The sequence below is a fragment of the Lytechinus variegatus genome, chromosome 18 (genome assembly GCF_018143015.1).
Source record: "Lytechinus variegatus isolate NC3 chromosome 18, Lvar_3.0, whole genome shotgun sequence".
Taxonomy (NCBI): Eukaryota; Metazoa; Echinodermata; class Echinoidea; order Temnopleuroida; family Toxopneustidae; genus Lytechinus; species Lytechinus variegatus.
This window is the reverse complement of record NC_054757.1, coordinates 4910231-4937486: the sequence shown is the minus strand read 5'-3', so window position 1 is coordinate 4937486 and position 27256 is coordinate 4910231. Positions and strand designations below refer to the sequence as shown.

Sequence of the window (27256 nt, the reverse complement as noted above, 5' to 3'; positions counted from 1 at the left end):
CGTTGCCACGGAGTAGAGTCACCCGAAGAATTTTCTATTTTGATCGCCAATTGTTTCCCCCAAGGTCTGCGGAAGAAGCATTCAAAAGAGGAAAGAAACATTTTGAAATGAATACATGAATATTGCTGTAACAATAGAGCATCTCTTCGAGCTCTATCGAATGATGATAACAGCGATAAAATTTCAATGGAGATGAACAATCGATCGATGAGTAATAAGAGGTGTTGATTTTGAAATGTCTTGCTAAATGGGTCATATAAATACAATGCCTAAATTTGGAAGTTTGTATTCTTGAGAAAAAAAAGTTGCGTTTCTTCATAATTATTAATAATGCAATCGTATAGCTTCAATGCTATTTGCACTTTGTTTGGCTGAGTAAGTTTGATACCCCTTATTGCATGGGAGGTGCGCTTCTATCTGAACTTGCTCATTATATAGGCTCGTTCTCATGAACAATACTTTTTGAGAGTTCATTTCTTCGTCCGCTGCCGAAGGTTATGAACTAATTTCTGTGAATTCATATCACCGCTCGCTTTCTATTTGCTCACACATTGTTGCTCGTGATACTGTATATGGGGCTGGCTGTGTAGACCTATACCATTTCTCGTAAAGTCGGTAAGTCAAATTTCTCTCTCTTAGTTTTTGCAGACCTTGCATTGGGTTAATAAAAGAATGGAAGTAGTTGATTGTAAAGTAAAATTCCAAATTATTTTTGTAATTAAGGATTCAAAATTGAATCGACTGATTGTGCAGTGATTCCTGGGAATGCCGGTGCTGGTGAGACTAACAATTCCCTGGTTGTCCAGAAGGGAAAAATGAATACTGTTAAAAGTGTGATAATAAGTTATGCATGCACGGATCAAAGAGATGTGTAGGGGCACGTGAACAATTTCCTAACATTTAGTTTTGTTGATTTCTTAACAAAACAATGTTAAATAGCTTTTACTATTCAAAGCGCAATACACGCCGACCGAAAAAAAATAATCAAATGACGATTTGATAGAGGTGACCAATGCCTTCATCATGCATACATAAACATTTCTAAACAATTATTTAATTTCATTTCATTTATATTCCATTTCCAACAATCATTTACAATAAGTTTTGTTACATACATCTTGATATATAATCAATAAAACAAGGAAACTTTATGTGTACAATAATCAAGATACAGTAACCATGTATCAGGTCGGAAACGGAGGAAGCTGCTAAAAAGCGAAGCTTGTAGAATGCAGCCTCCTATTCGTATGAACAATGTAAACAAAACGCAAATACAACATGGTAAAAATTTGAGCATGAATCCAGTTGAATGTATTATAGATAATCCAGTTATTGTAGTGACTACCATAACAACATCTTGAAAGATTTGGGTTTGGACATAAGATTATGCTGAAAGAAAGATAAATTTTAATTACATGTAATACTCTGGCTCTATTTGTCTTTATGATGTAGGTCTAAACTTTATTTTGATTCATGTCTGTGCGAGCTTTGCATTGAACATTAACGTGTTGTAACTGCAGATTGAAGCGAAAACAACAAACCTCTTATATTTTAATTATAGGCCTACTCTTTTCGGCTTATACCGGCACATATAGGAACACGCGGAAGGAAAAGGTGAACAAGTATCAATGAGAGAGGATAATTGGAAAGGAGTGAAAGTATTAACGAAATAGAAAGGGAAAGAGGGAGAAAGATGAAGGAGTGATGGAGAGATAATGATAGATAGATAGATGGATGGAAGGAAGGATGGATGGATAGATGGATGGATAGATAGATAGAGAGAGAGACCAGAACAGTTGGAAGTTTCAGGAATTCTGCTAATTGGATATAGGCCTACTTCTCTTTATTTCAGCTGAATTGTGAATGGATAAAAGAAAAGATAATCAAGCGAAGCTGGGAAAAAATAATCCAACATTTAGAAAATAAAACTTGAATATTACTTTTTTTAATATTGAGTAAAACAGTGATAAGCAATCAATTGTGAGCACTTTTTCTTCAGTATTTCAATGAATCTTGGAACAGTATTTATGGTTTTTGTTTGTTATCAAAACAATTTGCATGATGTGCAATGAATGAAAAAAAGAATTTCCACGGAGATAAAAAAAAAAGTGCCTCCGATACCAATTCAGCAGAATGTTGAATTTATCATGTTATAAAATACAATAGAAAAGTCGACCTTTGTTATAATGCATTGGGCCAGCGCTTCGTTTACCGATAAGACAAAGTAAACTTTAATCTTATTTACTTTTTCCATCTTTCCTTTCAATATTTATTTGAATGAAGAGTTTACCTTTTGCTTATTTTAATTGTATTCTATTTTAAATTGAACCTTTGGAAAGAACAAGTGAAGAATGATTTGTTGTGATTGTTAATAATAGTAAATATCGATGTGTTTCGTTTTCATCGATAATGCAGTCTTAACAGGTCCAATTCATAAACAGTATTTTATAAGACAAATGATGATTATGCGCTTTTGCAAATCGCAGCTATTAAAAAAAAATATTTCGCAAAATGAAGTTGAGGAGGGGGTGGGGCGCTAAATGGGGATAAGATCTCATCCATGGGAACGTTTTCGTGCCCATGCTCTTCAACTTCTTTTGGGAACAGCACCTTCACCTCTAACATAAACACAGACTGAATAGTAACCCAACCTCCTCGAATTCTCCATGAATATCCACCCTGTCCCTCAGACCAAACAATAGCTGTCACGGAGTGTAACAATTCATCTGGAGCCCGTTTCATAAAGAGTTACTACTGTTGTAATTTTGCCATTATGGCAACCTTGATTCTGATTGGCTGCTGAGCCCTGTTACCATGGTAGTTACCATAAATGGCAAAGTCACAACCGTTGTAAGTCCTTTATGATACGGGCCCCTGCATGAGTTCGGAGGGAACCCCCACGTACGTTATGGGCCGACTGTATCAGTGTGATCCAGTTAGATTAGATATAATAATACTAATAATAATATGTCCATTTATATAGCGCAGTTTTTATATGCATATATACTCAACTGCGCCTTGATACTTGGTATCATAATTACCCCGGCTGTAGCTGAGCCGCCATATTAATAGGCGCTAAAGCGTTCAAGGAATAAATCCTACCGGGTACCCATTCACATCACCTGGGTCGAGTGCGGCACAATGTGGATAAATTTCTTGCAGAAGGAAATTACGCCATGGCTGGGATTCGAACCCACGACCCTCTGTTTGAAAGTCTGAAGACTAATCCACTGGGCCACATAGCTCCACACTCATTCGTTTTTCTTTGTACATCTCATTAAAGCACATCAAAATGAATATTGGTAATAATTCTAATATACAGCTAAAAAATTGCATATTTACAAGATTCGAATGACCCAAAACAAGAACAAAATAAATAAATCAATGATGAAATGAAGGAGTGGCTCATAATTTTATGGGGGAATTGCCGATTGGTCTACATCCACTTGGTCTAGGCTCCATTTCATCTCGTCCCACATGATTTAAATTATATAGTTAGTGTATAACCAGTTCGTTTGATAAACAGTATATTGTTCTAATCGCCGTGTATATATCTCATTTACAATTTTGTCTGATTTTCAGGAAGGCTATACCCATTTCGTCTGAAATATTCAATATCCAACGGTCTGTGGACCGATGGACTCTTTATGGACCAAATTTTAATTTTACAAAGTGACATAAGTAGAAGATAAGGAAATTAGACTGAGCATAAACTATAAGCTGGTATTCGACCAATAAAGACCAAGTGAAGTGTATAGGCTAACGGCAATCAGACCAAATTAACAGTAGAACATGGGTTAATCACAATGGCCCGTTAATTCCGAAGTCTGGTTTAACTTAATTAGGCAATGGTCTAACTTTTTGCTAAAATTATGGTGAGCCAAAGTGTTAAAAGGTTGTTTACATTGTATATTTATAATTTTTGATGTGTTCATTCGCTATGCCTTAATGATTAAGAAAACTGTTTTACTTACTGCTTCCAGATAGTTCTGAATAATGTGAGTGCCAAATGAGATTATAAATGGACCCTGTACCATTAGAGATTTGTGGCACGAATGCCTATCCATACTTAAACCACAACTTGAAACCAGAGTTTAAACCAAACCCGACTTCAGAATACGGACCATCGTTTTTAACCCATGTGGTGGTATTACATTATCAGACAAGTAGAACAATTTCTTGAAAACAAAGTAAACCGTTTTATATTATATTCGGCACTTTAAGACCCCATCGAGAGTCCATTGTTCCTCCTGAGCGTGTTTTCGGACAAAGAATGACCATGGTGGCTCAATTTTTTTTTTAACAAGTTCATTTACATTTGTGCTAAAATAGTGTGCATTGAATGATGTGAGACAATTGATATTGACCCCGGCTTTAAAATATTGACCCGAGTATATTTAAACTTTTAATGTCAAGGGCAGCCCTAACATGCCCAAGAAGTAGTTGATTTGTAGCTGGTTAATCAAAAATTGTTAATCAAACATTGGGGTTGTCCTTTTTTCAACCAATCTGCTTATAATGACAATCCTTCTCCTTCAAACTGTAAATGTTAATTTTTCTTTGTTGGTAGTAGGCTAGATCATATTTGTTTAGAATGACTGTTTTATTTTATTTTCATTATTCTTCATGATTCATACCAAAATCAATTACCAAATATATTATGTTTGTCACGTAGCCTAATGAAAATTGTATTGTATATGAATGTTATGAATGTCGAAGAAAACAATAAATCGAATCTAATCAAACAAGGACAATTCTGATAATTTCGGGATAAGATAAGGAAAGTTTTAAGATTTTAAAGATTCTGTAATTTTCAAATACCAGTGATATGTACATCAAGAGGGAACCAGTAGGCTTGAAGTTTGAAAGTTAATTATATCAAACCACACATTGATTTCGTAAATATGTAACATAATCACAGAATTATATCATTGAAAAAGTCATCAAACTTCGGATGTAAAATGGTTTGAGTCTAGTCATCACATTTTGAAGTTTCGATGAATTGTATTTTTATAGGCATACAAGATATGGGAGGTCGGGAACCAAGGGAGTCACAGAATCAGTAGGGCCTATTCGGTATTTATTATATGGAACAGAAGTCTCTCATGATGTAAACATGGTTTGTCTCAACATGAAACATGAATGTGGAATCATTAGCGATAGCACTCATTGTATATGGTGTATTAGAGGGTCGTGTGTTCGAATCCCACCGCGGTCTGGCGTCCTTTGGCAAGGCGTTAATCCACACTTTGCCACTCTCGACCCAGGTGCTAAATGGGTACCCGGTAGGATGTGAAAGTCATTGTAGCTTGTCCAGTATTGTGTGCGCCTCACAAGCGACTGACTGGAATACTCCCCAGGGAGTGGAGGATGTGCACACATTGTGTGCGGGAATGACTGATTGAACCCGATGACCGGGGTAATAATATATCTGTAAAGCGCTGAGAAACGTCGTTCCGATGGATTAAGCGCTATATAAAAGCGGATTATTATTATTATATGCTATTTCTTCGAGATAGATTCTTTTAATTTAAAAAACTTCGTATTTTTATATTCCAAAAATGTCTCTTTACAAATTGAATGGTACAAAACTCATCTCTGGGAATGAAGCCAAGTCACAATGTTTTGTTCCTGACTACTAAATCTTGCAATTCCCACATTAAACGTCCGACAAATCCTTTCATGAAACGCCCCCCCCCCCCGGGTGGTGTCCGTTTCATTAAAAAAAGTCATATTGCTATTTGAAGTTAGAAGGATACAATAATATCAATTCTGCACTTTAATTTTCTCTCAAATAATCTGTCTTCTTTATTTGCAGGTAATTGACGTAGCTCGTCGCTGGCAGCATGGTCACTCGACGAAAATTCGAAGGGGCGGTTCTTTTGATATTTGCTGCATCGCTCCCTTTCGCCCATCCGCAGTGTGAAACAGACCGCAGGGGCCTCATTCCTGGAGATATTACGCTAGGATTTCTCTTTCCATTCTATTCTGCGAGTGCAGACGGATTTTCATGTGGAACTGGCATCTCAGACTATCAAAATATTCAGTTACTGGAAGCTGCCATTCATACAATCAACAATGATGCTTCATCAGCCACAAATGGAATCAAAATTGGTAAAATGTCTGCTACAGTCCCATGTAATGTGTTTTGTGTCTGCTATTTGTGGGGATTGGAGGTTGGGAAGGGGCGTGGTCTATCCAGTCATCGTGATTTGCTGAAAGTTCTGCCTTTTGAGCCAAACAAAGCCATTGCCGAGTTGCGTGAAATAAAGAATTAAGAAATGCATGAGAAACCCAGTGCCAGAAAATCATTTTCAGACAGTCACTCAGACTCGCTTGGATCTATATTTCATTAAAACTTTCACATGATGATATTATAAATATAATTTCAAACCTTTTGTTTTAATTAATTTGTAGTGTTATGTTTAGGCCTATTAAAACTAAAAAAAATAATTGAGGAAAATTTAGCTAGGTCCAATCGGATTCTTCATTTGTTGTGCTTCAATTTTAGTGACCCATAATTGTTTCTGCTGTCCGTTTGCAAGTCTTACTTCTCTCACTACTGCATGTATAACGGCAACTCCAATTTTGTGTATCTACCATTTTTTTTGAGGGGGGGTAAATTTAATCATTCTTTTTATTTTTGTTTTTTTATCTCTTCAAATTATTGTAATCATATCTTACGATATTTCTGTATACTTACAAATGTAACTCAAATGGCTTTCTCTCTTATAAAAAACTTGGTGGTTTGAAAAATAAAAAAATGAACTAAGTTAGTACCATGTAGTAATTTGCACCATTGACATTGTCTTTTTTAAATTCCTGTTCATCATCTTTATTTCATTATTCTTTTTAAATTTGAATCAACATCAATTTTCTATGATGAATGAATGTTTTTAAGGAAAGTTTTCATTACCGGTAACATATGAGTAAGGTATTTGAGTAAAATTTGATGATTACATTGACAGGTTTGGAGGCTTGGGATACCTGCAATTCTGGACAGGTTGCTGTGGAGAGAACGATGGAATACCTTGGCGATAGAACACCGACCAGACAAACAAACACGCAACAATGTGATAATGCTGCATTCAAACCAAGTAAGGTGTCCCATCTCTTCAGAAACTAATACGATAATGATTTTCACTATTGTAGCCCGGTAATTTCTTTGCCCGCCACGGACAGAATCATTTCTTTGCCACATTCATTTCAAGGTGAAACCTTAAAGAGGGGTTTTTCATAGACTGCTAATCCAGCTCACAGTAGCTTTTGATTGGTTTTTTGTAAAGAAAAAACTCTCAATTATAATATGTCAATCAGTTAATATTTGTCAAAATTTTCATTTTCAGTCGTGATTGGGCATCTGGTCAACGAAGGTCCAGCCGTTGGCTCTCTGCTGACTGATGCTAGGGTCCCGTCCATCAGTTACGCTGCTACTCAAGCTTCACTGACCTCTGATCCTCAGTATTCCTTCTTCTCTCGTAGCATCCCTTCGGATGATGATATCACAAGGGTATGACTAAATTTCTTCTTAAAAACCATAGCTAGGCTCTTCGGATACATGGTATCTTATTGATGTTGAAATATAATGGCACTGAATCAATATTGTCTTAACTTGATGAATATTTTTTGGACAAAAAGGTGTTAACTTGAACATGACAAATGAAAAGAATTAGCTCACATGCTCTTCATGCACCCAAAATAAACTAATGCCCCTCTGACATGGCTAGGAAAAAAGTATAAAATTTAATTGACAAAGAAAATATTTACCAAGGATTGATAAATAATATTCCATGTTTGAGAGCCATACGGTATTAAAAAGTCTGTAGTTTACTACTCTGCGGACTAACATTGAATAGATTTCTTTCAATTTGAAAATCTTTATTCCTTATTCATTCTTAATCCTACATTTTCCTGACAACAGTAAGAACATATTTGCTGAAATGTTGAGTTTGGGTGGTCCTGAAAAAACATGCGTACAAAAGAATGAATACATGGTGCACCTTGAAGCCCCAAATTGATCAGATCTAGATCCTCGATGATATACTGACAATTAAGCCTGGTTTTACAGAATTTCTCATGAAATCAGTGTTTACTGCAACTACTGGAATTTCTCTTTAACAACTTTCAATAGGTATTAGTGGACATTTTAAAGCGAAGGGGTTGGTCTTACATTGCCATGGTGATGACGGATAATGCAGGGGAGAGGTCAGCCGGTGAGACGTTTCTGGAGGTGGCAGAATCCAATGGTATCTGCGTGGCCGTTCAGAGCACGATACCTGAGGGAACCACCGATGCGAACGTATTCAGTCAGATCTTGAGTGATATAGGTGCCAAACCTAATGTCAAGGTTGTGGTTCTGTTCACATCGTCGGACCTTGCGCGAGGACTCTATGCTGCTGCTGATGGAGCGAATGCGGCACAGTTTCAGTGGGTGAGTTATTTTCTCAAAGATGAAGTTTCCAACCAAGGTTTGTAGAGAGGAAGAGAGGGGGGGATGGAATAGAGAAAAGAGACAGAGAAAGTATAAGAAAATTAAGAAAATTGACAAATGCCAATAGAGAGAAAGAAAAAGGAGAGAGGGCTGAAGAGAGAGAAGGCAGAAACGTTCAAGAGAGAAAGTATACAAGAAGAGGAAAGACAATTTTTCCTCAAGAAAAAGAAGAGATCGGAGGGATAAAAAGTAAACGGACAATGGCAGCGTTATATAGAGTGAAAAGAGAAGGGAGAGGGAGAGAGAGAGGGGAAGACAGTGAAGGATGTGAGAAGGAAAGGTGAAAGAATGGGGAAGCGTACAAGGGAGAAAGAAGACAAAAAGAGGAAAGACAATTTCTCCTCAAAGAAGAAGAGATCAGAGTGAGAGAGAAAGATATAATAAAAACAATATTTAGAAATAAGAATGAAGGAAAGAGGAAGTGATTGTTAGTATACCTATGGCAGAAGATCAAAACCAAGTTTCGATGATATTTTGGCCATTTCTAATAATCAAACATTGCTCAAACAAATGTCACATGTGTTTGAGAATTAGGATCTACTGTCATTGCATTCAAGCTGACAAAGCATTTAGAAATATCCAAAGAAACAGCTCTCCCTCTCATCTACTGAACAAGAACATTTGTTTCCTATGCCCTTTTAGGTTCTTGGACATAGGGCTCTCCTAGATCCCTCCAGCCTTGACCAGTTCCCGATGGTCACCAGAGGGGCCTTCGGTGTCCTTCCGGAGAGTTACTCCCCTACGACCGTCTTCAACTTGGACTTTGATAATTACTTCAGGGCTCTCTCGCCAGACACTGTCAACACTACAGCAGATCCTTGGTTTGCTGAATTTTATCAGGAATCTCTAGGGTAAGGATGTTATTTTAAAAATGATCGCAGGGCCCAGTCTTACAAAGGTTTGCGATCGATCTGATCAACCACAACTATGGAAAGCCATCAATGTCAACATTTAAATGTACATGTAGCTTCGGACAATCTTAACAGTTCCAATGAAAGAGTCCAACCTACTTAAAAATATAAGACGGTTGTGAAAACGATTTCAAAATGAGTTCACACAGAATCCAATAAAATGAGACACATGACGAAAATTTTGCGTTTAAGAGCAGTATACCCCAAGTTTCCCTTATCAATTCTCTTCTCAAAACCCTATTGCCCTCAAGCATGAAATTTAAGTATAGAAACACCTGTTTCTTGACCTCGGTCCGAAGATAATACACCCCAGCATCAACGGTCACAGCAGGGGGCCACACACGATGGATTGCATTCTGTTGAGTGCATGGAGTTCCATGTATACACGCGTTGATAGAAACTTATTTCTTCCTTTCTTTCTTTTTCTTTCTTTCTTTCTCTCTCTCTCTCTCTTCCTTCCTTCCTTCCTTTCGTTAAGACTGTATCATACGTTGCGTGAGTGAACGGCATGCATCCCATATTTTCTTGCTGTACGGACAGAAACTAGATGGGATGCATCGCGGTCCTTGCATGCTAAGCATACCGTAATTTTTATTCCGCATACTTTCCTTATTTCGAGGTTGATTTTCTTCGTTCGAAATTGAAAATGGACTAGTATTGGATGTCTGAATGCAATATGCCTTTGAAAACGTGATTAATATCGAATACAATAATTTCATTCCGAAGATCCTTCTACAGGCAGACAAGTCTTACGTAATAGCACAGCTGTTGTTTATCATTTCGTCCTTGGCTCAACGCTCGTTTGGCTGGCCCGTGGTGGTGAAATCGAGACAAGGGGATTACCTGGCCAAGATGGGTTTATCGGGGTTGGAAAAGTTGTTTGAGATTTGCAAACGCAAAACGGGGTATGCGACCGCAGTTTGCAGTCCGAAGTGAGGTCGAGAATCAAATGGGAAATTTTCGTAATGCACCTCTAATGTCTGTATGAAGAAAATATATATCCTGGAAGATCTTGTGTAATCACCGAGAAGTAAGCAAAATATTGAAGCATAGCATTTCACCAAATTGTCCAGTCATTTTCAAAGGAATAATATTACTCTGTCCCACATGTCATTATCAGCCCATTTGTGTGGTGGGGTTTGGGTGTGTGTATGGGTGTAAGAGTAATTTAGTTTTTCAACACAATCATTCTCAATGTTTAAATATAAGAATGCTAAACATGTGAATTAAAAAAAAATTGAAGGAGACACGCCTGACATCGAGCAAAAAAATTGTGCCTTGTGATTAAGACTCTTTTTTTTCAGTTTTCAATCGGCAGGCGTGTCAATATCACATAGCAACAGAAAAAGTATAATCTTGAAATTTTCAACCCATTCCATGCTTGAGATATGGTTTTATTATTGTATTAAAAAATACAGAGGGTAACTGACTAAAATGATTTTTTTTTGGTGGGGGAATTGCAAAAATTATCCAATAAAAAAATTATTTCATTCTTTATCCTCGACATCATACCTGTTTCAGGGCATACACATTTAATTCTAAAATTGATTGAATTAAAGACAGGCATGTTTTGGGCCATTTAAAGCATAAATTAAAATGGGCTTGAAGCATTGCACCTCCCCGTCCTTTTATCATCAGTGGGTTGAACAGTGTTGGACAGATTCTCAAAATGTTATTGCAGAGGTACTTCTAACTGAAATACAGTATAGGTCAAGATCAAAGGCAGAGTCTGAAAATCATCCATTACAAAAATTTCCCATTTGATTCTCGATTGCACTTCGGACTGCAAACTGCGGTCGTATACCCCATTTTTCGTTTGGAAAATCTCAAAGAACATTTCCAACCCTGATAAACACATCTTGGCCAGGTAATCCCCTTGTCTCAATATCACCACCACGGGCCAGCCAAACGAGCGTTGAGCCAAGGACGAAATGATAAAAAACAGCTGTGCTATTACGTAAGACTTGTCTGCCTGTAGAAGGATCTTCAGAATGAAATTATTGTATTCGATATTAATCACGTTTTCAAAGGCATATTACATTCAGACATCCAATACTAGTCCATTTTCAATTTTGAACGAAGAAAATCGACCTCAAAATATGGAAAGTAAGCGAATAAAAACGAAAGAAAGAAAGGAAGAAAAAAGTTTCTATCAACGCGTGTATACATGGAACTCCATGCACTCACCAGAACTACACAAATTGCAATCCATCGTGTGTGGCCCCCTGCTGTGATCGTTGATGCTGGGGTGTATTATCTTCGGACCGAGGTCAAGAAACAGGTGTTTCTATACTTAAATTTCATGCTTGAGGGCAATAGGGATTGTAGAACTGGGAGAAGAGATTTGATGATAAGGGAAACTGGGGTATACTGCTCTTCAAAGCAAGATTTTCGTCATGTATGCTTGACAGACACACTTCATTTCTAGTATTCTTTTATGAATATATGTTTCTATTTCTATTTAAGATTTTATTAGTTTTCAAGTCGTGCATTAATGAATGTTCAATACAATTTTAGTATTTTAGTGCAATCTCCAAATAAAAGAACTTGTTAACCTGTTGACAACTGACCTCTAGTCATTCCCATGGGATTTGAATAGGGACATCTCGGGTCCAGTAGGCAAATGGAAAACTCCACACTGATTGAACAACATAATTTTGTTTGTCTTTATTTCCAACCAGCTGTAACATAGGTTCACCAAGTGGCAGCAGACCGCAGTGTGGACCCACACAAGCCCAGCAGTTTGCTGACAGCTACACCAGAAACCCCTACTATCAGGGCGTTAAAGAATCCGTTGAGGCGGCGATGTCGGCGGTTCGTCAGATGCAGACGTTGAAGTGCCCGGGAATGATGGGTGTCTGTGGACAGCTCTTGGCTGCGACGCCCCAGGAATGGCTGGAGATGCTGAGACTGGTCAGCGTGGGCGGCGAGCAGGTTTTCAGACAGGATGGGGGCACAGCTAACACCTTGATTAATATCTATCACATGGAAATGTCTGGTGGCGGGTACTCGCTGCAAAATGTAAGTATCAGGCTTTATGGCATGACAGGAGAATGTTAAGATTGTAGAGAATTCTGAGTCAATTAGACTTTGGATGAGTAGAGACAAAAAAAAAACAGAGAGTGAGAATAACAGGAACAAATAGGTAGAGAATATGGAAGAAGGAGAGGAGAGGGAGGTTAAGAGGCTGAGAAAAAGAGGAAGAAGATGGCAAGGAAAAAAAAGAGAAAAAAGATGAAGAAGAAGAAAAGGGAGGAGAAGAGGAAGAAGAAGAAGAGGAGGAGAAGACAAAGAAGAAGAAGAGAAAGAAGAGGTAGAACAAAAAGGATGGGAAGAGGAAGAGGAGGAGAAGATAAAGAAGGAAGAAGAAAAAGAAGGAGAAGGGAGGAGGAGGAGAAGAAGGGAGAAGGAGGTTGGGAGGAGAGGATAATTTAAAGGAGAAAATTCAGAGAATGGGCATAGAGAGAAGGGGAATGAAAGTTGAGAATAGAAAGAGCAAATATTGAAAAGAGAGAACAATAAAGAAGTATGGAAATAATAAAATGAAGTGGATGCTTATAGGGAGGTAAACGATAACATTAAAATTTAAATAAGAATAAGGGGAAAAATCATGCTATGCTCATCTAAGATTGTGATTGGGGATGGCCTGTTCTTTTTTCATATTATACAATTAATGCACATTTCTGAGTGTGTTATGACGATGCAGCACACTCGAGGGTATTTACAATTATGCGAAAGCAAGAGGCGCTTGCGGCGAGTGCTTTTGCATGAAATTGTGAATGCCCGAGAGTTGCTTGCACCGTCACTAACATCACGAATCTTAAAATGTGCATTAATTGTTTTATAAAACGGGTCGGCAAAATGAATTTTTCATGGAAATCTTGTCCAAATCCCTCCAACTTGTGTACGATCGCACAAAGAGATCACAAGACTGTCAATTATGACATCACAGGCGTATCTACTATGCGCGCCTAAGTAAGCGCATCAAAATCCTAGCCAGTCTTACTGAACGCGTATCAGTTTTTACGTGCTATTGGAACTAATGCTGCACAAAATATGCACAGTGCTGCACAAAAAATGCACAGTGCTGCACGAAAAATGCACGACTGGAAGGTTGCGCACAATTAAAGCATGAGCACGTGACTTGAATACGCACTCACCATTGGCTACATCCTTGAACCCGTTTTATAAAAAGAATTACTTTTTCTGGAACTTTAATAGACCAAGTATGAAGGGGTGTGGTATTTGAAATGTCATTTAAAACATACAAGCTAGAAGTATTCAAGAATGTTCAATGAACCATATGCTTGCCAAGTGACAACATAAGGAACAAAATGAAACGGTGCAGTGGGAATGGGTGAAGACATTGGTGCTAGTCAATTTGTCATCAGTTAAAAAAATCTGCATGAAAATGAATGGGCCTGCGGTTGCATTCTGGGATGTTTAAATGCCATACAGCCTGCAAATAGTTTCACAACTTTGGAAAGCCATCAATGTCATAAATTGCCAAGGAGGTCTGGAAACAAAAAGAAGTATAATGGTTATTGAAACAAGGATGCATGCAGAATGTATTTTATTACTTGGTAACATTGTGAGTGAACTTATTGATGTCGACGCTGACCTTCCGTAGTCGATGACCTTGATATAAATCAATCTCAACTAATTGTAAGAAGAGACCTCGCACTTTTTCTGTTCTATATTTAATACAGAGGTTTTATTTAATGTAGATATTATGTCCTATGCACATCAAATGTTAGCTAACATGAATATTTTAGCTGTGTTTTTTTTCACCATGCAAAACAGTATTCACATTGAATACGATAAATGGTGTTACAGTTGTAGTACATTATAGGATGAAGCATATTAAAACAAAATACATGTATGTTTGAAGCGAAGAATCCCTTAAGTACTTTGTTGAATTAAAACATGGCTAAGAAATGAAGCATTCATAGAAACAGAAACAAAGCTATTAAGCTGAAACAAAAAAATAAAACAATACCCAGGCTGTATGATAGAAAAATTAGCATTGTTTGCATCTTGAATGAAATCAAAGACATTTTCTTGCTCCTCAATTATTAAGAGTACTCTAAAGATATTCTTTTTGAATGATTTTAGGTTATTGTTTTGAATGCTTTGTAGTTGATATCAGTTGGATCAATCACAACTCGATGTGAAAGTGGACCCCCGCATTAGTAATGAGTAGTAAGCACAAAGGCCAGTAGAAGATTTGATGTAGTTGTGAATTTTAAAAAATTGTATGCCTCATTATACCAATAAAGAACAGCTATTCAGCAGTTCAGTGAACACGGAGGTCATATTTGCCATAAGTCAGACGAAACGAAATATCAATTCAATGGCAGTTCTGTCAAATTAATGGTATTCAATAATTTTTATTCTATGTTGAGAAACAGAATAACTACAGCATATTAAAGCTTAGGCATAATACATGTACATGTACCATCCACCCCCCTTCCCGCCCCTGTTACATAAAATATGATTTGCCACTCCCTTTTCACAAACAGTAATTTTCTATGTCTGCTTGCATGTTTGTCTCAAATTCTATATCTCCACTTCAGAAAAGAAAAAGATTTTGAAATTCAGTGTTTTGTTCGATGAAATCCATACGAAAAAAAAAATTCTTATTATTTCTTATCAAAATATCTTTCCAGAATAAACTTTTGTTTCTTTGGGACAAACCAATTATTCGTATATGTAAATTTGAGAGTAAAGTCATCCTCTAATCTCTGTGAATCTTTAAATATTCAATATTTCAAATACAAAAAAGAGGGAAAAACTGCAGAAATTTATAAATTATGATGTTACCAATTCGAATAATAATGATAATACTGTAGTCAGTTCTTGTATAGCGCATAACACATTATGAATAACGTCTCTATGCGCTTCAAAGGACTTGGATATTATTACCCTGGCTTTAGCCTCGCAGCCTATACAGCGCTCTGGCATTTCAAGGAATAAATTCCTGCCAGGTACCCATTCACCTCACCTGGGTTGAGTGCATCACAATGTGGATGAATTTCTTGCTGAAGGAAATTACGCCATGACTGGGATTTGAACCCACGACCCTCTGTTTCAAAGTCCAGAAACTAATCCACTGGGCCACAACGCTCCACTTATATGAAGAATTTTTAATGTGCTGATTTCCATCATAGCACTGTAAAGAACTGAAGGAAATATAAACATGATAAAGATGGGTTACACTGAGATTTATTGGAAACTGGTCTGAATAAATTGCCAGAAAGAATCAAATAGAACTGTAAAATAATTTATCATTCAAAATTTGACACTTGAGGCATTAAAAAGATGCATTTTGAGTCAGATATTCTATTTTTCACATTAATTCATTTAACATCCAAATAGGTTCTCTTTTTACTAGATATGTAAGAGGATTTATAACTTTTATTATGACCTTCGGCGAACCCACTTAGTTTCTTTTTTTTCTTCAATCAGAATCTGTCAATGATTTTGAACTCAAAGTAATTTGACCTGAATATGAAATAAGTGTAAAAACAAACTTGATCTACTTAGTCTGTCTTATAAAAATTATATCTTCTAGTTGTGTCTTGTTGTCCTGCACCCATTGTCTATTGTTTATTTGATAGTAGTGTGTGGTTCATATTCAATAAAGTTGATTTAAGGGGGGGGGGTTATGTTTTTTGTGGACTTCAGGAACAGGTATAGGTATTTGAAAACAGAAAATATATTTTGGAATGTGACAAAAGTCCTACTTATTTTCAAACATTCTTTAACTGATGGAGAAGACCCTAAACTTTCAAATATCTTTTGATATTCTTTACTATCTGTAAAAATGTTATTGACCCAAAAATTTGAATTACAAATTATCCCAATTTTGCTATTCAGTTTCAGTTTTATTTTTTCTCATTTCCAACAAAACAGTAGACAAAATCCATCGTAAATACAGTTATAACAATTGAAATGTTATAAAGAAACAATATTAATGAAATATTACTTTGACTAATGCTTGATGCAAAAAAAATTCAGTCATCTATTGGTTATTTACATTAGTTTATGGTAAAACTATTGTTGATAAAACCCCCACAATTAAGTTATTGAATTTCAAAACTTTGTATCCAAACTTTTTGCTGAAATATTTCATTTTCTGATGATTGATGAAGAAAATGTAAGATTCTAAGAACAGTATCCTCTGATGTTCATGAGCTGTGAACATATTGATAAATATGTGTTAATTTCTTTTCTCCTTTTTTTTTGGGGGGGGGGGATTGGGAGGGGGATTAATCAGAGATATATTGGTTTGCATTCTTATTTTAAAAAAAAACTTATGCCCTTGTTTCTCAGTCCTCCATTGTTGCCTATTTTCACCTTCAATTTTAATCACTTGGAAAATAAAATAGGGTGGGGCAATTGTCCCAGGTTAGGTGAATGGGTACCTGGCAGGATCAATTCCTTCAATATGCACCACGTGTTGGAAGTGACTGCTCAAGATAAAGCTGGAATATAATAATAACAATGATAATAATGATGATAATATCGTGCCTCAGAAAAATATAGATTTTTGAAGCTATTTGAATACCTATTACTGTATTATTTTTCCTATTATTGCAAAGTTGAATAGTGTTTTTCAACTTGTGTTAAATTGGTGCCCGGATTCACTGAAGCGGACAATGCCACGTGATCAAGCGCCCTAACGTTCTATCCTTGAATTGAAATCAAAAGAATTTTTTCCAAGGCTTGGTTCTCTTTTATTCTATGATATGAAAAGAACAACTACAAACAGAAATTGACATACAGGTGTTTTTCTATTAGTTTGCAAGTGAGAGGAACAAAGTGCAGACAAAATTGTAAATTTATGCATTGTTCAAGTTCATTGGGTGTTCCAATACGTAGGGGAAGGCGGGGTAAGTTGTGACAGTTCTTGCTTTTTGCATGTTAGAATTTTGATATGATTAATAATCTTGTTGAAATAAGTACCTTGCCTTCAAATTTAATTCTTCTGAAATATTTTCTATTTATATATAACTTTCTATCCCCACACTGAAAGTCATTGTGACCTTTGAAAAAAACAATGTCAAATAGTTCAACTTGCCCCTTGCCCCATATATGGGGTAAGTTTGAGCCACCTTCTGGGGTAAGTTGAGCCACAAAAACTATGTACAAAATGTATGGGGGGAGAACCAGCATGTCAATTATTTGTTTAAAGTCTTTTCACTTGCTAATTCTCTATAAATAGTAACATCCTGTAAAAGGAAAAGAGCAGTCATGTAAATTTGCTTCTTTCAGCCTGCATTTCAATCGATTTTTATGGTTTGTTTGTTTGTTAAGATACATTACCATAGGAATTACCATGGCTCAACTTGCCCCATGCTGTTTGGCTCAACTTACCCCAGTCCGAACTTAGTGCGATAATTTTGTATCCACACATTTATCATGTATCCATCATATAAAAGACTATATGACAAGAATGAAGATCCATACCTGGACTAAAAATGTTGTTATCATGTCTTTATTATATTTAAAGACATGTGTGTTTATAAAGCACTTATTTATTTCACACTCTTTTTTTACTTTTTTGGCTGAAATTCATATTTTTCCCTCTAAAAAACTACTTTTTGTTTCAAAGTTGGAAACAGTGTGGTGGTGTTAGGGGTTATGCTATGGGTCATCAATACATGACACCACCACAATGTCTGACTCATTCATTATTGGCCTGGGGCTGGTGGCTCAACTTGCCCCTATGCTCAACTTACCCCGCCTTCCCCTACAGATCACAGAACCGCACTCTCCAGTTCCCTCTGAGTGAGGCTTTTATCTGTATTAGAATAACCATTAAAAAATATGTAGATCTTGAAATTTTAATAGACCAAATGAAGGTGGGGGGGGGCTTCTCAACTATTTTGCTGTACACAATACATAAAAAGGGTACTTTTTCATGATCGTGGCACATCACTCACGTGACATGTGTCATGTGTCAAAAAGGCCCAAATCGGGCAAAAAGGTCACGAGTTGTGGGGGAAGAGTCGGGAGACACTTATATTTTTTACGGGTTATACTTTTTTAGGGGACAAAATTGTCAAAAATGCAGGCAAAAATACTTTAGATATGGTATAGATTGGACCAATGGATAAAACTAGTAGCGTAGGTTTGTAAAACCAGTGGTTGCAGTGTGTACAGCAATTAAGTTGAGTGACCCCCCCCCCCCCCGGGAATAAAACCTGGGATGTCCTCATAATCAAAACAATATACAGGCTCGAACAAAAGAAGATTTCAGATACAGGGAGTGAAGGACATCCAAATAATTGAATAAAGGCAGTAAAAAATATGATGAAGATCCAGGGTGACCAGACGTCCCGTATTTCGCTTCTTTGTCCCGGCGTCCCGACAAACCCTTCCTGGGACGCCTATTTGTCCCGTATTTCAGAATATTGAACAAAATGTATTTAAAAGTGACGAATTTTCATCAAAATAGCCAACAGATGACGAAGCAGAGACAAAGACAACAATAAAATCGATGAATAAACTTTTGCAAGTTTTGCGGTGATTTTCTTGCTAACCCATGCAATACATCGCAAACAAACTGGCCTCCTGCCATCGTGTGCCCATGGAGCTATAGCTCTATGGTGTGACAGGCTACTAGTGAGCTAGGCATGTACTAGATCGGAGCAGATTCTCTCCACCAAACATACCAAAATAATCACAAAATTGACGGGAAATTTGTATAATTATATTATAGGTTCTCAGATTACTGATTTGGAGATCGGAGATTGGTAATCGGAGGAACAAGTTATTGAGTTTTCATAACTAGATCTAGATTTAGTTGTTTCAGCTTTCGTTTTGAGTCTTGTGTATGATGCCGCGATGTTTCGACTAATTTTCAAGTAAAAAAATCACTTTGAAATTTTAATTCGTTTTTAAAATATGTTTTGAATGGTTTAAAAATATATTTGAAAAACACCAAATATCATTATGAGTTTTGTTCGATGATTGGATATTTTTTGCTTGAAGTTTGAACTTTTTTCCTCTTTCTTTCTTTTCTATCCTTCCTGCTTGCCACTAGCGTACCTACGGGGGCAGTCTGCCCCCCTGACGAGCCACAACCCATGCAAAGGATGTATCCCTGCCCCCCCCCCCCCTGACGAGCTTGAAAGACCTTTTTTGCCCCCCTCCCCCCTGATAAGCTTGTAGACCTTTATTGCCCCCTGACGAGCTTGAAGAACTTCCCTGATCCTTTCTCTCTCTCTCTCTCTGTTCATTTTTCTTTCTTTCCTCCTTTTCCTTACCCGTCTTTATCAAATTTCCCTTTTTTTATTTCCTTCATTCTTTCTTTTTTAAAACTTTTTTCTCCCCCTCCCTTTCCTTTTTCTTTTAATTCTTTCCCCCATTATGTTTTCATTCCCTCCTCACTTGCCTCTCTTTCCTCCTTTCTTTCATTCTTTTATTTTCCCTTCTAATTCTTTCCCTTATTCTTTCCCTCCCTCCCTTAATTCATCCATTCCCTCATCCCTTACTGTTTTCTTTCTTTCTTTGTTTCTTTCAAAGAATGGAGGAAACATTTTTCTTCATTCTTTCTTTCCTCCTCTTTCTTTCTTTTTTTTCTTTCTCTCCTTATTTTGTCTTTCACACATGTATTCTTCTTCCATTCCTTTCTTTTTCTTTCTTTCTGTAATCAATTCAAAGAATGACGGAAACTTTTTTCTCTCTTTTATTCTTTTTTTCATCCTTTTTATTCTAAGTTTTATTGTTTTTTGTTTTTTTTCCTTCATTTTCCCCTTATTTTTTTCTTTCTTTCTTCTCAATTCATCTCTTTTCTTTCATCTTTTCTTTCTCTCCTTCATTCTTTTGTTCACCCTCCCAATTCTTTATAAATTTCACAGGTGTAACACTATGTGTAGTCTTCTTTGTTGATCTTTTTTGTTGATTGTCCCGTATTTCATTTTGTGAAATCTTGTCACCCTGTGAAGATCACTCAAGTACGGAAGAGGTCAAGAGTACTCTGATTTGGTCAAATATCTATTTTTGGAGGTGTTTCTTGTTAAGAAACTTTTCATAATTCAATCATGAATATCAAACAAAACATTTTCTCAAAGTTCATCAAACTTCCACCATACACCTGTAAACAGATATCAACAAAAAATAGAAGATGCACAAGTTTGGTGAGATCACTTTTTTTTACGATATCAGCTTCCACATGGACTGCCATTTACATGTGAAATATTCTAATTGTCTTAAAATGGCATTGTATTATTGTATTTGTACTTCTGATTTTAATATTTTGTTATTAATTCGCTTGTGACTTAAGGGTCCTGTCTTACATAGTTGAAATTGATCCAATCAATCTCAACGGTATGGAAATCCATCATTGTCATATTTTTTTCTATAAGATATTTGCACTATGCCATTTGCAAACAGAGAGAAGCATACTGAGTTTCAAGAAAATTATGAATGTATGAATAGCCTATGTACATATCTAGAACATATGAATAAAAATGCATTTTAGATGCTGACATTGCTGGCTTTCCATAGTTGTGGTTGATCAGATCAATCGCAATTCCTTGTAAGACGGGCCCAGATCTATTACGTTATTTCCAATGAGATACCGTCAATTGAAAACCAAATTTTTGGTCTTTACAGATAAGTAGCTACATCTATACACCAGGACCCCGTCTTACAGAGAGTTGCGATTGATTCGATCAACCAAAACTATGGACGGCCAGCAACATCAACATCTAAAATGAAAATTTGTTCAAAATATTTGATACACGTAAATGTGATGTATGTTCATGCATTCATTGTTTTCTTGAAGATTCAGTGTGATTCTCTTTTTTTACTAAGGAGATTGTGCAAATGTCCTTTTGAAATGTATGTATGGATCGATGGTAACTCTTCGTAAGACGGGACCCTGGTGGTCGCTAGAGCAGATTAGACTGTTCTTTTTCTTGTTGTTTGTGGAGCGTTGTGGCCCAGTGGATTAAAGTCTTTTGACTTTGAAACAGAGGGTCGTGGGTTTGAATCCCAGCCATGGTGTAATTTCCTTCAGCAAGAAATTTATTCACATTGTGCTGCACTCGACCCAGGTGAGGTGAATGGGTACCGGGCAGGATTAATTCCTTGAATGCATGAGCGCTGAGAGGCAGCTCGAGCTAAAGCCGGGGTAACAATAATAATAACAATGCGCCTCGGAATAGAATATTTCTAGATAGACGGTGCTATATAAATGCCTATTATTATTATTATCATTATTATCAGGGCCATTTGAGGAAAAGCAAAGTATGTGAATAAAAATGATATCATTTTCTTGTTAAAATGGCAGGTTGGTTCATGGGAGGATGGTGTATTGACCTATGCGCCAGGCTCTTCGGACTTGTGGTCGGGGGTTGCTGACCCTCCTGTGACGTCAGCGTGTGAGGTACCGTGCCTAGATGAAGCCTGCAGTTCAGTATCCACTGAAACAATGAAGGTATGAAGGACTAGAATTATCTGTTAGTTTAAGCTATGCCCCCGTAAAAAACAACGTTGTTGCTATAACCTGAGTTGCCAGAAATCTGCTGCCTGCCCAGTTTAATTTTTTTTTAATTCAAATTTGACCCGGCCCCCCCCAAAAAAAAAAAAGAAAGAAGACAGAAATAAAGTAATTAATTGAACAAATGAAAGTGAATGATAAAAAATCACTGAAATAGAATTTTCAAATGGAAAATAAAAATAACTGACTGACACTAATATTCAAACAGTTTCTATCTATTTATCTATCTATCTACCTACCTACTTCTCTCTATCTATCTCTGTCTATCTATCTATCTTTCTAATCTGTCTGTCCATCCATCCATCTGTCCGTCTGTCTGTCTGCCTGCCTGTCTATCTATCTACCTACCCCTCTCTCTATCTATCTATCTTTCTATTCATCTTTCTATATCTATCAGTTTTCTTTCTTTCTTTCCCCTTCCCTAGCTTTCTCTCCTTTTTTCTTTCTTTAAAATTTTCAACTATCAAGAGGCACTTATAGTGAGCACTTCGAACCTAAACAGAGATGCAGATAAAACTAGAATTTAATTCGTCATGCGGACGAATTAGGTGGTCTGTCTTTATTATCGCCATCATGATCACTATTACCATGTTCATGCAGATCGATATGATCTTCATGACAACGGAATGTTCATTATTGATGGAATACGTCTTGTGAAAGACGGGAGATGATAAAGCACTGTAAAAGGGTCTCTTTGACATATGAAAATACATGTGATATGGAAAAAGTAGTTATAATCCGTTTTATCTTGCTAAATTTCCAATTTTACAACTTTTAATCATCATGAAGGATCATGTTTGAGGTGGTAAAAAGAAAAAAAATGGAAAAAAAATCATCTTTTTACGCCAGGACTCGAACCTGCGCCCCCCGAGAACGCAAGTCAAGTGCGTTATCCACTGAGCCACGATATTCCCCATAGAGATAACACGTAAGCAAATTTGAGAATTATGATGACAACGGAAGGCTCATTATGGATGGAATACTTGTGAAAGACGGGAGATGATAAAGCACTGTGAAAAGGGTCTCTTTGATGTATGACAATACATGTGATATGAAAAAAGTAATTGTAATATGTTTTATCTTGCTAAATTTTAACTTTTATACCTTTTAATTATCATAAAGGATCATGTAAGAGGTGCCATAAAAAAACAAATTGGAAAAAAAAAATCATCGTGTTCACCCCAGGACTCGAACCTGCGCCCTTGAGAACACAAGTCAAGTGCGTTATCCATTGAGCCACGATATTCCCCATAGAGATTACACGTAAGCAATTTTGAGAATTACAATTCCAATTTTGCAAGTGAAAAACGGGCATGATGCCGGCATCTGATTAACAAATGGAGGGCAAAATCCAAAAGCTTAGAATCTCAGCTACAACATACTAAAAGCTCAGGGAAAACTGACAAGAAAAAATGGAGATATGGCTCACGAAATAGAGGAATGTCGAATCTAGTTTTGAGAAAAAGTCATGTCCCATAGAGATTACACCCAAAATGAGTAAAAATGACATGCCGTTATTTTTTTAAATTTTTGAGGATGATCCGTTAATCAAAATGAAAAATGAAGGAATAATTCATGTAGAGTAAGAACTAAGCTACATCATATCGAAAATTGGGCAAAAATTGACCAATATTCAAGGAGCTAGAGCCTAATTTGCATAATTATTATGACGTCATAACAAGGAAAATGGATATTTTGATTTCCGACGCCATTTTGATGACGTTCGGATCAAATTGAGGGACAATGGTGACATGAAATCAAATCTTCAACTTATACTCTATCGATATATGAAAAAAAATTGGGGGTCAATGGACTATTTAAAGAGCTACAGTGAATTTTCAATAGGCATGTTTTTGCCCATATATGGCCTATAGTGAGAGCTCGCGCGCACACGTGCTGCAAACTTTAACATGTGTTAATTTCGTTATTATTGGTCATAGAGAGCTAAATTGGGTATCACATTGTTCAAAATTACATTATCAGTGCAATGATGTAAAAAAACTGTGTTCTTGCACTGCGTTAAGGCATTACGCACGGAAACGTGTGCGCATATGTGTGTGCGCGCAAATTTTTGAAATGCTTAAAATGACCTGAAACGTACTCTAATTTGGTCAGAAAGTGATTTTGAGCATTTTTTAATTTTGACGCGCGCGTCGTGACCTCCAAGTGACCCTTGATGACATGAGCTGATGACCCTTGACATGAAATTGATGTGATGTAAATATTGTTAATTTTTGATAATTTATAATGGAGATATGATTGATAATGCGAATTTACAAAATGGCGCCTAGATGACGTCATCATGATTTGATGACCTTGAAAAGCTTATTCTGACGTGTCCATGACTTATCCTATAAATGACCAAAAAAAAAAGCAAAGTTGATTCAGCCGATTCAGAGAAAAGTTGGCGACAAACATAAGTGCGAAAAATAAATCAATGAAATGCTGACAATCACAATTAAAATACTAGATTTTAATTCGTCATGCAGACGAATTAGGTGGTCTGTCTTTATTATTGCCATCATGATCACTATTACCATGTTCATGCAGATCAATGTGATCTTCATGATGACAACTGAATGTTGATTATGGATAGAATACTTGTGAAAGACGGGAGATGATAAAGCACTGTAAAAGAGTCTCTTTGATGTATGACAATACATGTGATTAAAAAAAGTAATCATAATCTGTTTTATCTTGCTAAATTTTAACTTTTGTACCTTTAAATTATCATAAAGGATCATGTACGAGGTGGTAAAAAGAAAAAAAAATGGGAAAAAAAAATCATCTTGTTCACCCCCGGACTCGAACCTCCGCCCTCGAGAAAGCAAGTCAAATGCGTTATCCATTGAGCCACGATATACCCCATAAAAATTACACGTAAGCAATTTTGAGAATTACAATTCCAATTTTGCAAGTGAAAAACGGGCATGATCCCGGCATCTGATAAAAAAATGGAGAGACACTAGCGAAAGCTTAGGATCTCAGCTACATCATACTAAAAGCTCAGGGAAAAGTGACACTAAAAAATGGAGATATGGCTCACGAAATAGAGGAATGTCGAATCCAGTTTTGAGAAAAAGTCATGTCCCATAGAGATTACACGCAAAATGAGGAAAAATGACATGCCTCTTTTCATCGCTGTTTTACGCAATGATGCGTTTCTCAAAATGAAAATTCATGTTAACTGACGAGAAAGAGTACGTTCTAAACTACAACATATCAAAATCTGGGCGAAAAATAATTTATATTCGAGAAGTTACAACCAAATTTGCATAAATTTGATGACGTCATTTTTGAAAAAATGAAATTTTTAGTTTAGGCGCCATTTTGATGACGTCATGATAAAATTGAGGGACATTGGTGACATGAAATCAAATTTACAACTAATACTCTATCGATATATGAAAAAAAAATGGGGGTCAATGGACTATTTAAAGAGCTACAGTGAATTTTCAATAGGCATGTTTTTGCCCATATATGGCCTATAGTGAGAGCTCGCGCGCACACGTGCTGCAAACTTTAACGGGTGTTAATTCCGTTACTATTGGTCATAGAGAGCTAAATTGGGTATCAAATTGCTCAGAATTTCATTAGCCATGGAATGATATTAAAAAAAACGTTTTTTCTGCATTGCGTTCAGGCGTTACGCGTTATGCTTAAAATGACCTGAAACGTATCCAAAAATTTTTATAGGCCATTTGGACGATTTTTTTACCTTTGACGCGCGCGTACGTGCGCGTCATGACCTTTACATGACCTTTGATGACATTGACAGTTGACCCTTGACCTGAAGTTAATGTCATGTAAATATTGTTAATTTTTGATAATTGATAATGAAGATATGATCAAATGAAGAATTTTACAAAATGGCGCGTAGATGACATCATCATGACCAAATGACCTTGAAAAGCTTAGTATGCCGTCTCTATGATAGATTCTATATATGACAGAAAAATCAGCTAAATTGATTTAGCCAATTCTGAGAAAAGTTGGCGACAAAGGTGATAAGAATAAATAAAGAAAGAAATAAAGAAAATTCTGACGAAATCAATAGGTGATCTGTCATAGACAGACCACCTAATAACATCATCTATCCTGAAGTGTAAAGGTTTCATACTTTTAAACCGGGTTAAAGGGAGTTTTCAGAGCACAGAGTGAATTACTTCATTTGCTTCCAAAGTGTTGTAGACTTTAGAAAGACATATTTATATTTAATACAATCAAGCAAACTGTTGCAATACCAAGATTGATAAATGATTACATGGAGGAAGGAAGAAAGGAAGGAAGGTGAAAGGAAGGAAGAATAAATCCTCGATTATGTTTATTTGTGGAAATCATCTGACTCATCCTAATATAGTTATCATCTTGGAAGTCGAGCCATGGGACGAGGTGTTTGGGTGGGTGAATTAACACCTCTTTTTGTAAGAATTTTGAAAATGAATTAGGTCTGAAAAAAGGGGTTCATCAAAGCAGCACGTCCCTGTACTACCAATATATGTGAGTGCCCCCCCCCCCCGGACCAAACCAGGGTCCGGTTTCATGAAGACCTGTTATAATAACCAATCAGATTTCACTAGCTTTTAACTGTAATTTGTTATTCCAAATGTTTTATGAAATGCTGTTCCCCAGGTGGATGCAAACCTTTGCATGCACATGATATACAGGATGGGGAGGGGCATATGCAAGGGGTGCATATCCACCCCCCCCCCCTCCCCCCGGTCAAGGTTTCTAATGAGCATCCCTATTTTGCGCAACTTTATTGAAAAGATTTTATTTCCTCCTCATTTCATGAGGAATAATAAGTACCGGGTATGTCATTTTCAGAGTGAACTGATCATGGCATTTTATACCTTGTGAATTTTCTCCATCCCAGCTTTGTGATGCAGGCATATTCCTGAATTAATTTCATATTCGTTTGTACTTACTCAGGTATATGTGGGAGGAGATATCATCTTAGGCGGACTCTTCTCTGTCCATTCCTGGAACGAAGCTACTCAGTCGTGTGGGAGAATTCGTCGCGAGGGCGTCCTTCGTCTTGAAGCCATGCTGTATGCTCTGGATCAAATTAACGCTGATGGAAATCTTCTGCCTGCCATCTCTCTTGGAATGGATGGCTTTGATACTTGTTCTAATAACAGAGTAGCAGGTATGTGCGTTGGATGGTTCTTTCATCTAATGCCCTGTCACATTGTTTCATGCTTGCCTTGTAGGTAACTGTGCTTCCACTTTTCAATACAAAATTTCCTGGACTTTACTCTGAAAGTTCCTGGAATTTTACAAAATATCCCAGTATTTTACAGATGTTTTCTAGTCTCCCATAAGATGTTATACTTCTCT

At 36.7% G+C, this 27256-nt stretch overlaps 1 protein-coding gene across 1 annotated transcript in view; it reads left to right on the top strand.

Annotated features, from left to right (window-relative positions):
- The first annotated feature begins 388 nt into the window (after positions 1 to 388).
- LOC121432006 overlaps positions 389 to 27256 on the top strand; it is a 42979-nt gene continuing 16111 nt past the window's right edge. The window contains exons 1-9 of the mRNA XM_041629816.1: positions 389 to 615; positions 5819 to 6114; positions 6969 to 7097; positions 7347 to 7510; positions 8132 to 8431; positions 9134 to 9342; positions 12084 to 12423; positions 21707 to 21853; positions 26849 to 27065. Coding sequence (XP_041485750.1) covers positions 5847 to 6114; positions 6969 to 7097; positions 7347 to 7510; positions 8132 to 8431; positions 9134 to 9342; positions 12084 to 12423; positions 21707 to 21853; positions 26849 to 27065 — 1774 coding nt within the window. The 5' untranslated portion in view covers positions 389 to 615; positions 5819 to 5846. The remainder of the gene's footprint in view (positions 616 to 5818; positions 6115 to 6968; positions 7098 to 7346; positions 7511 to 8131; positions 8432 to 9133; positions 9343 to 12083; positions 12424 to 21706; positions 21854 to 26848; positions 27066 to 27256) is intronic.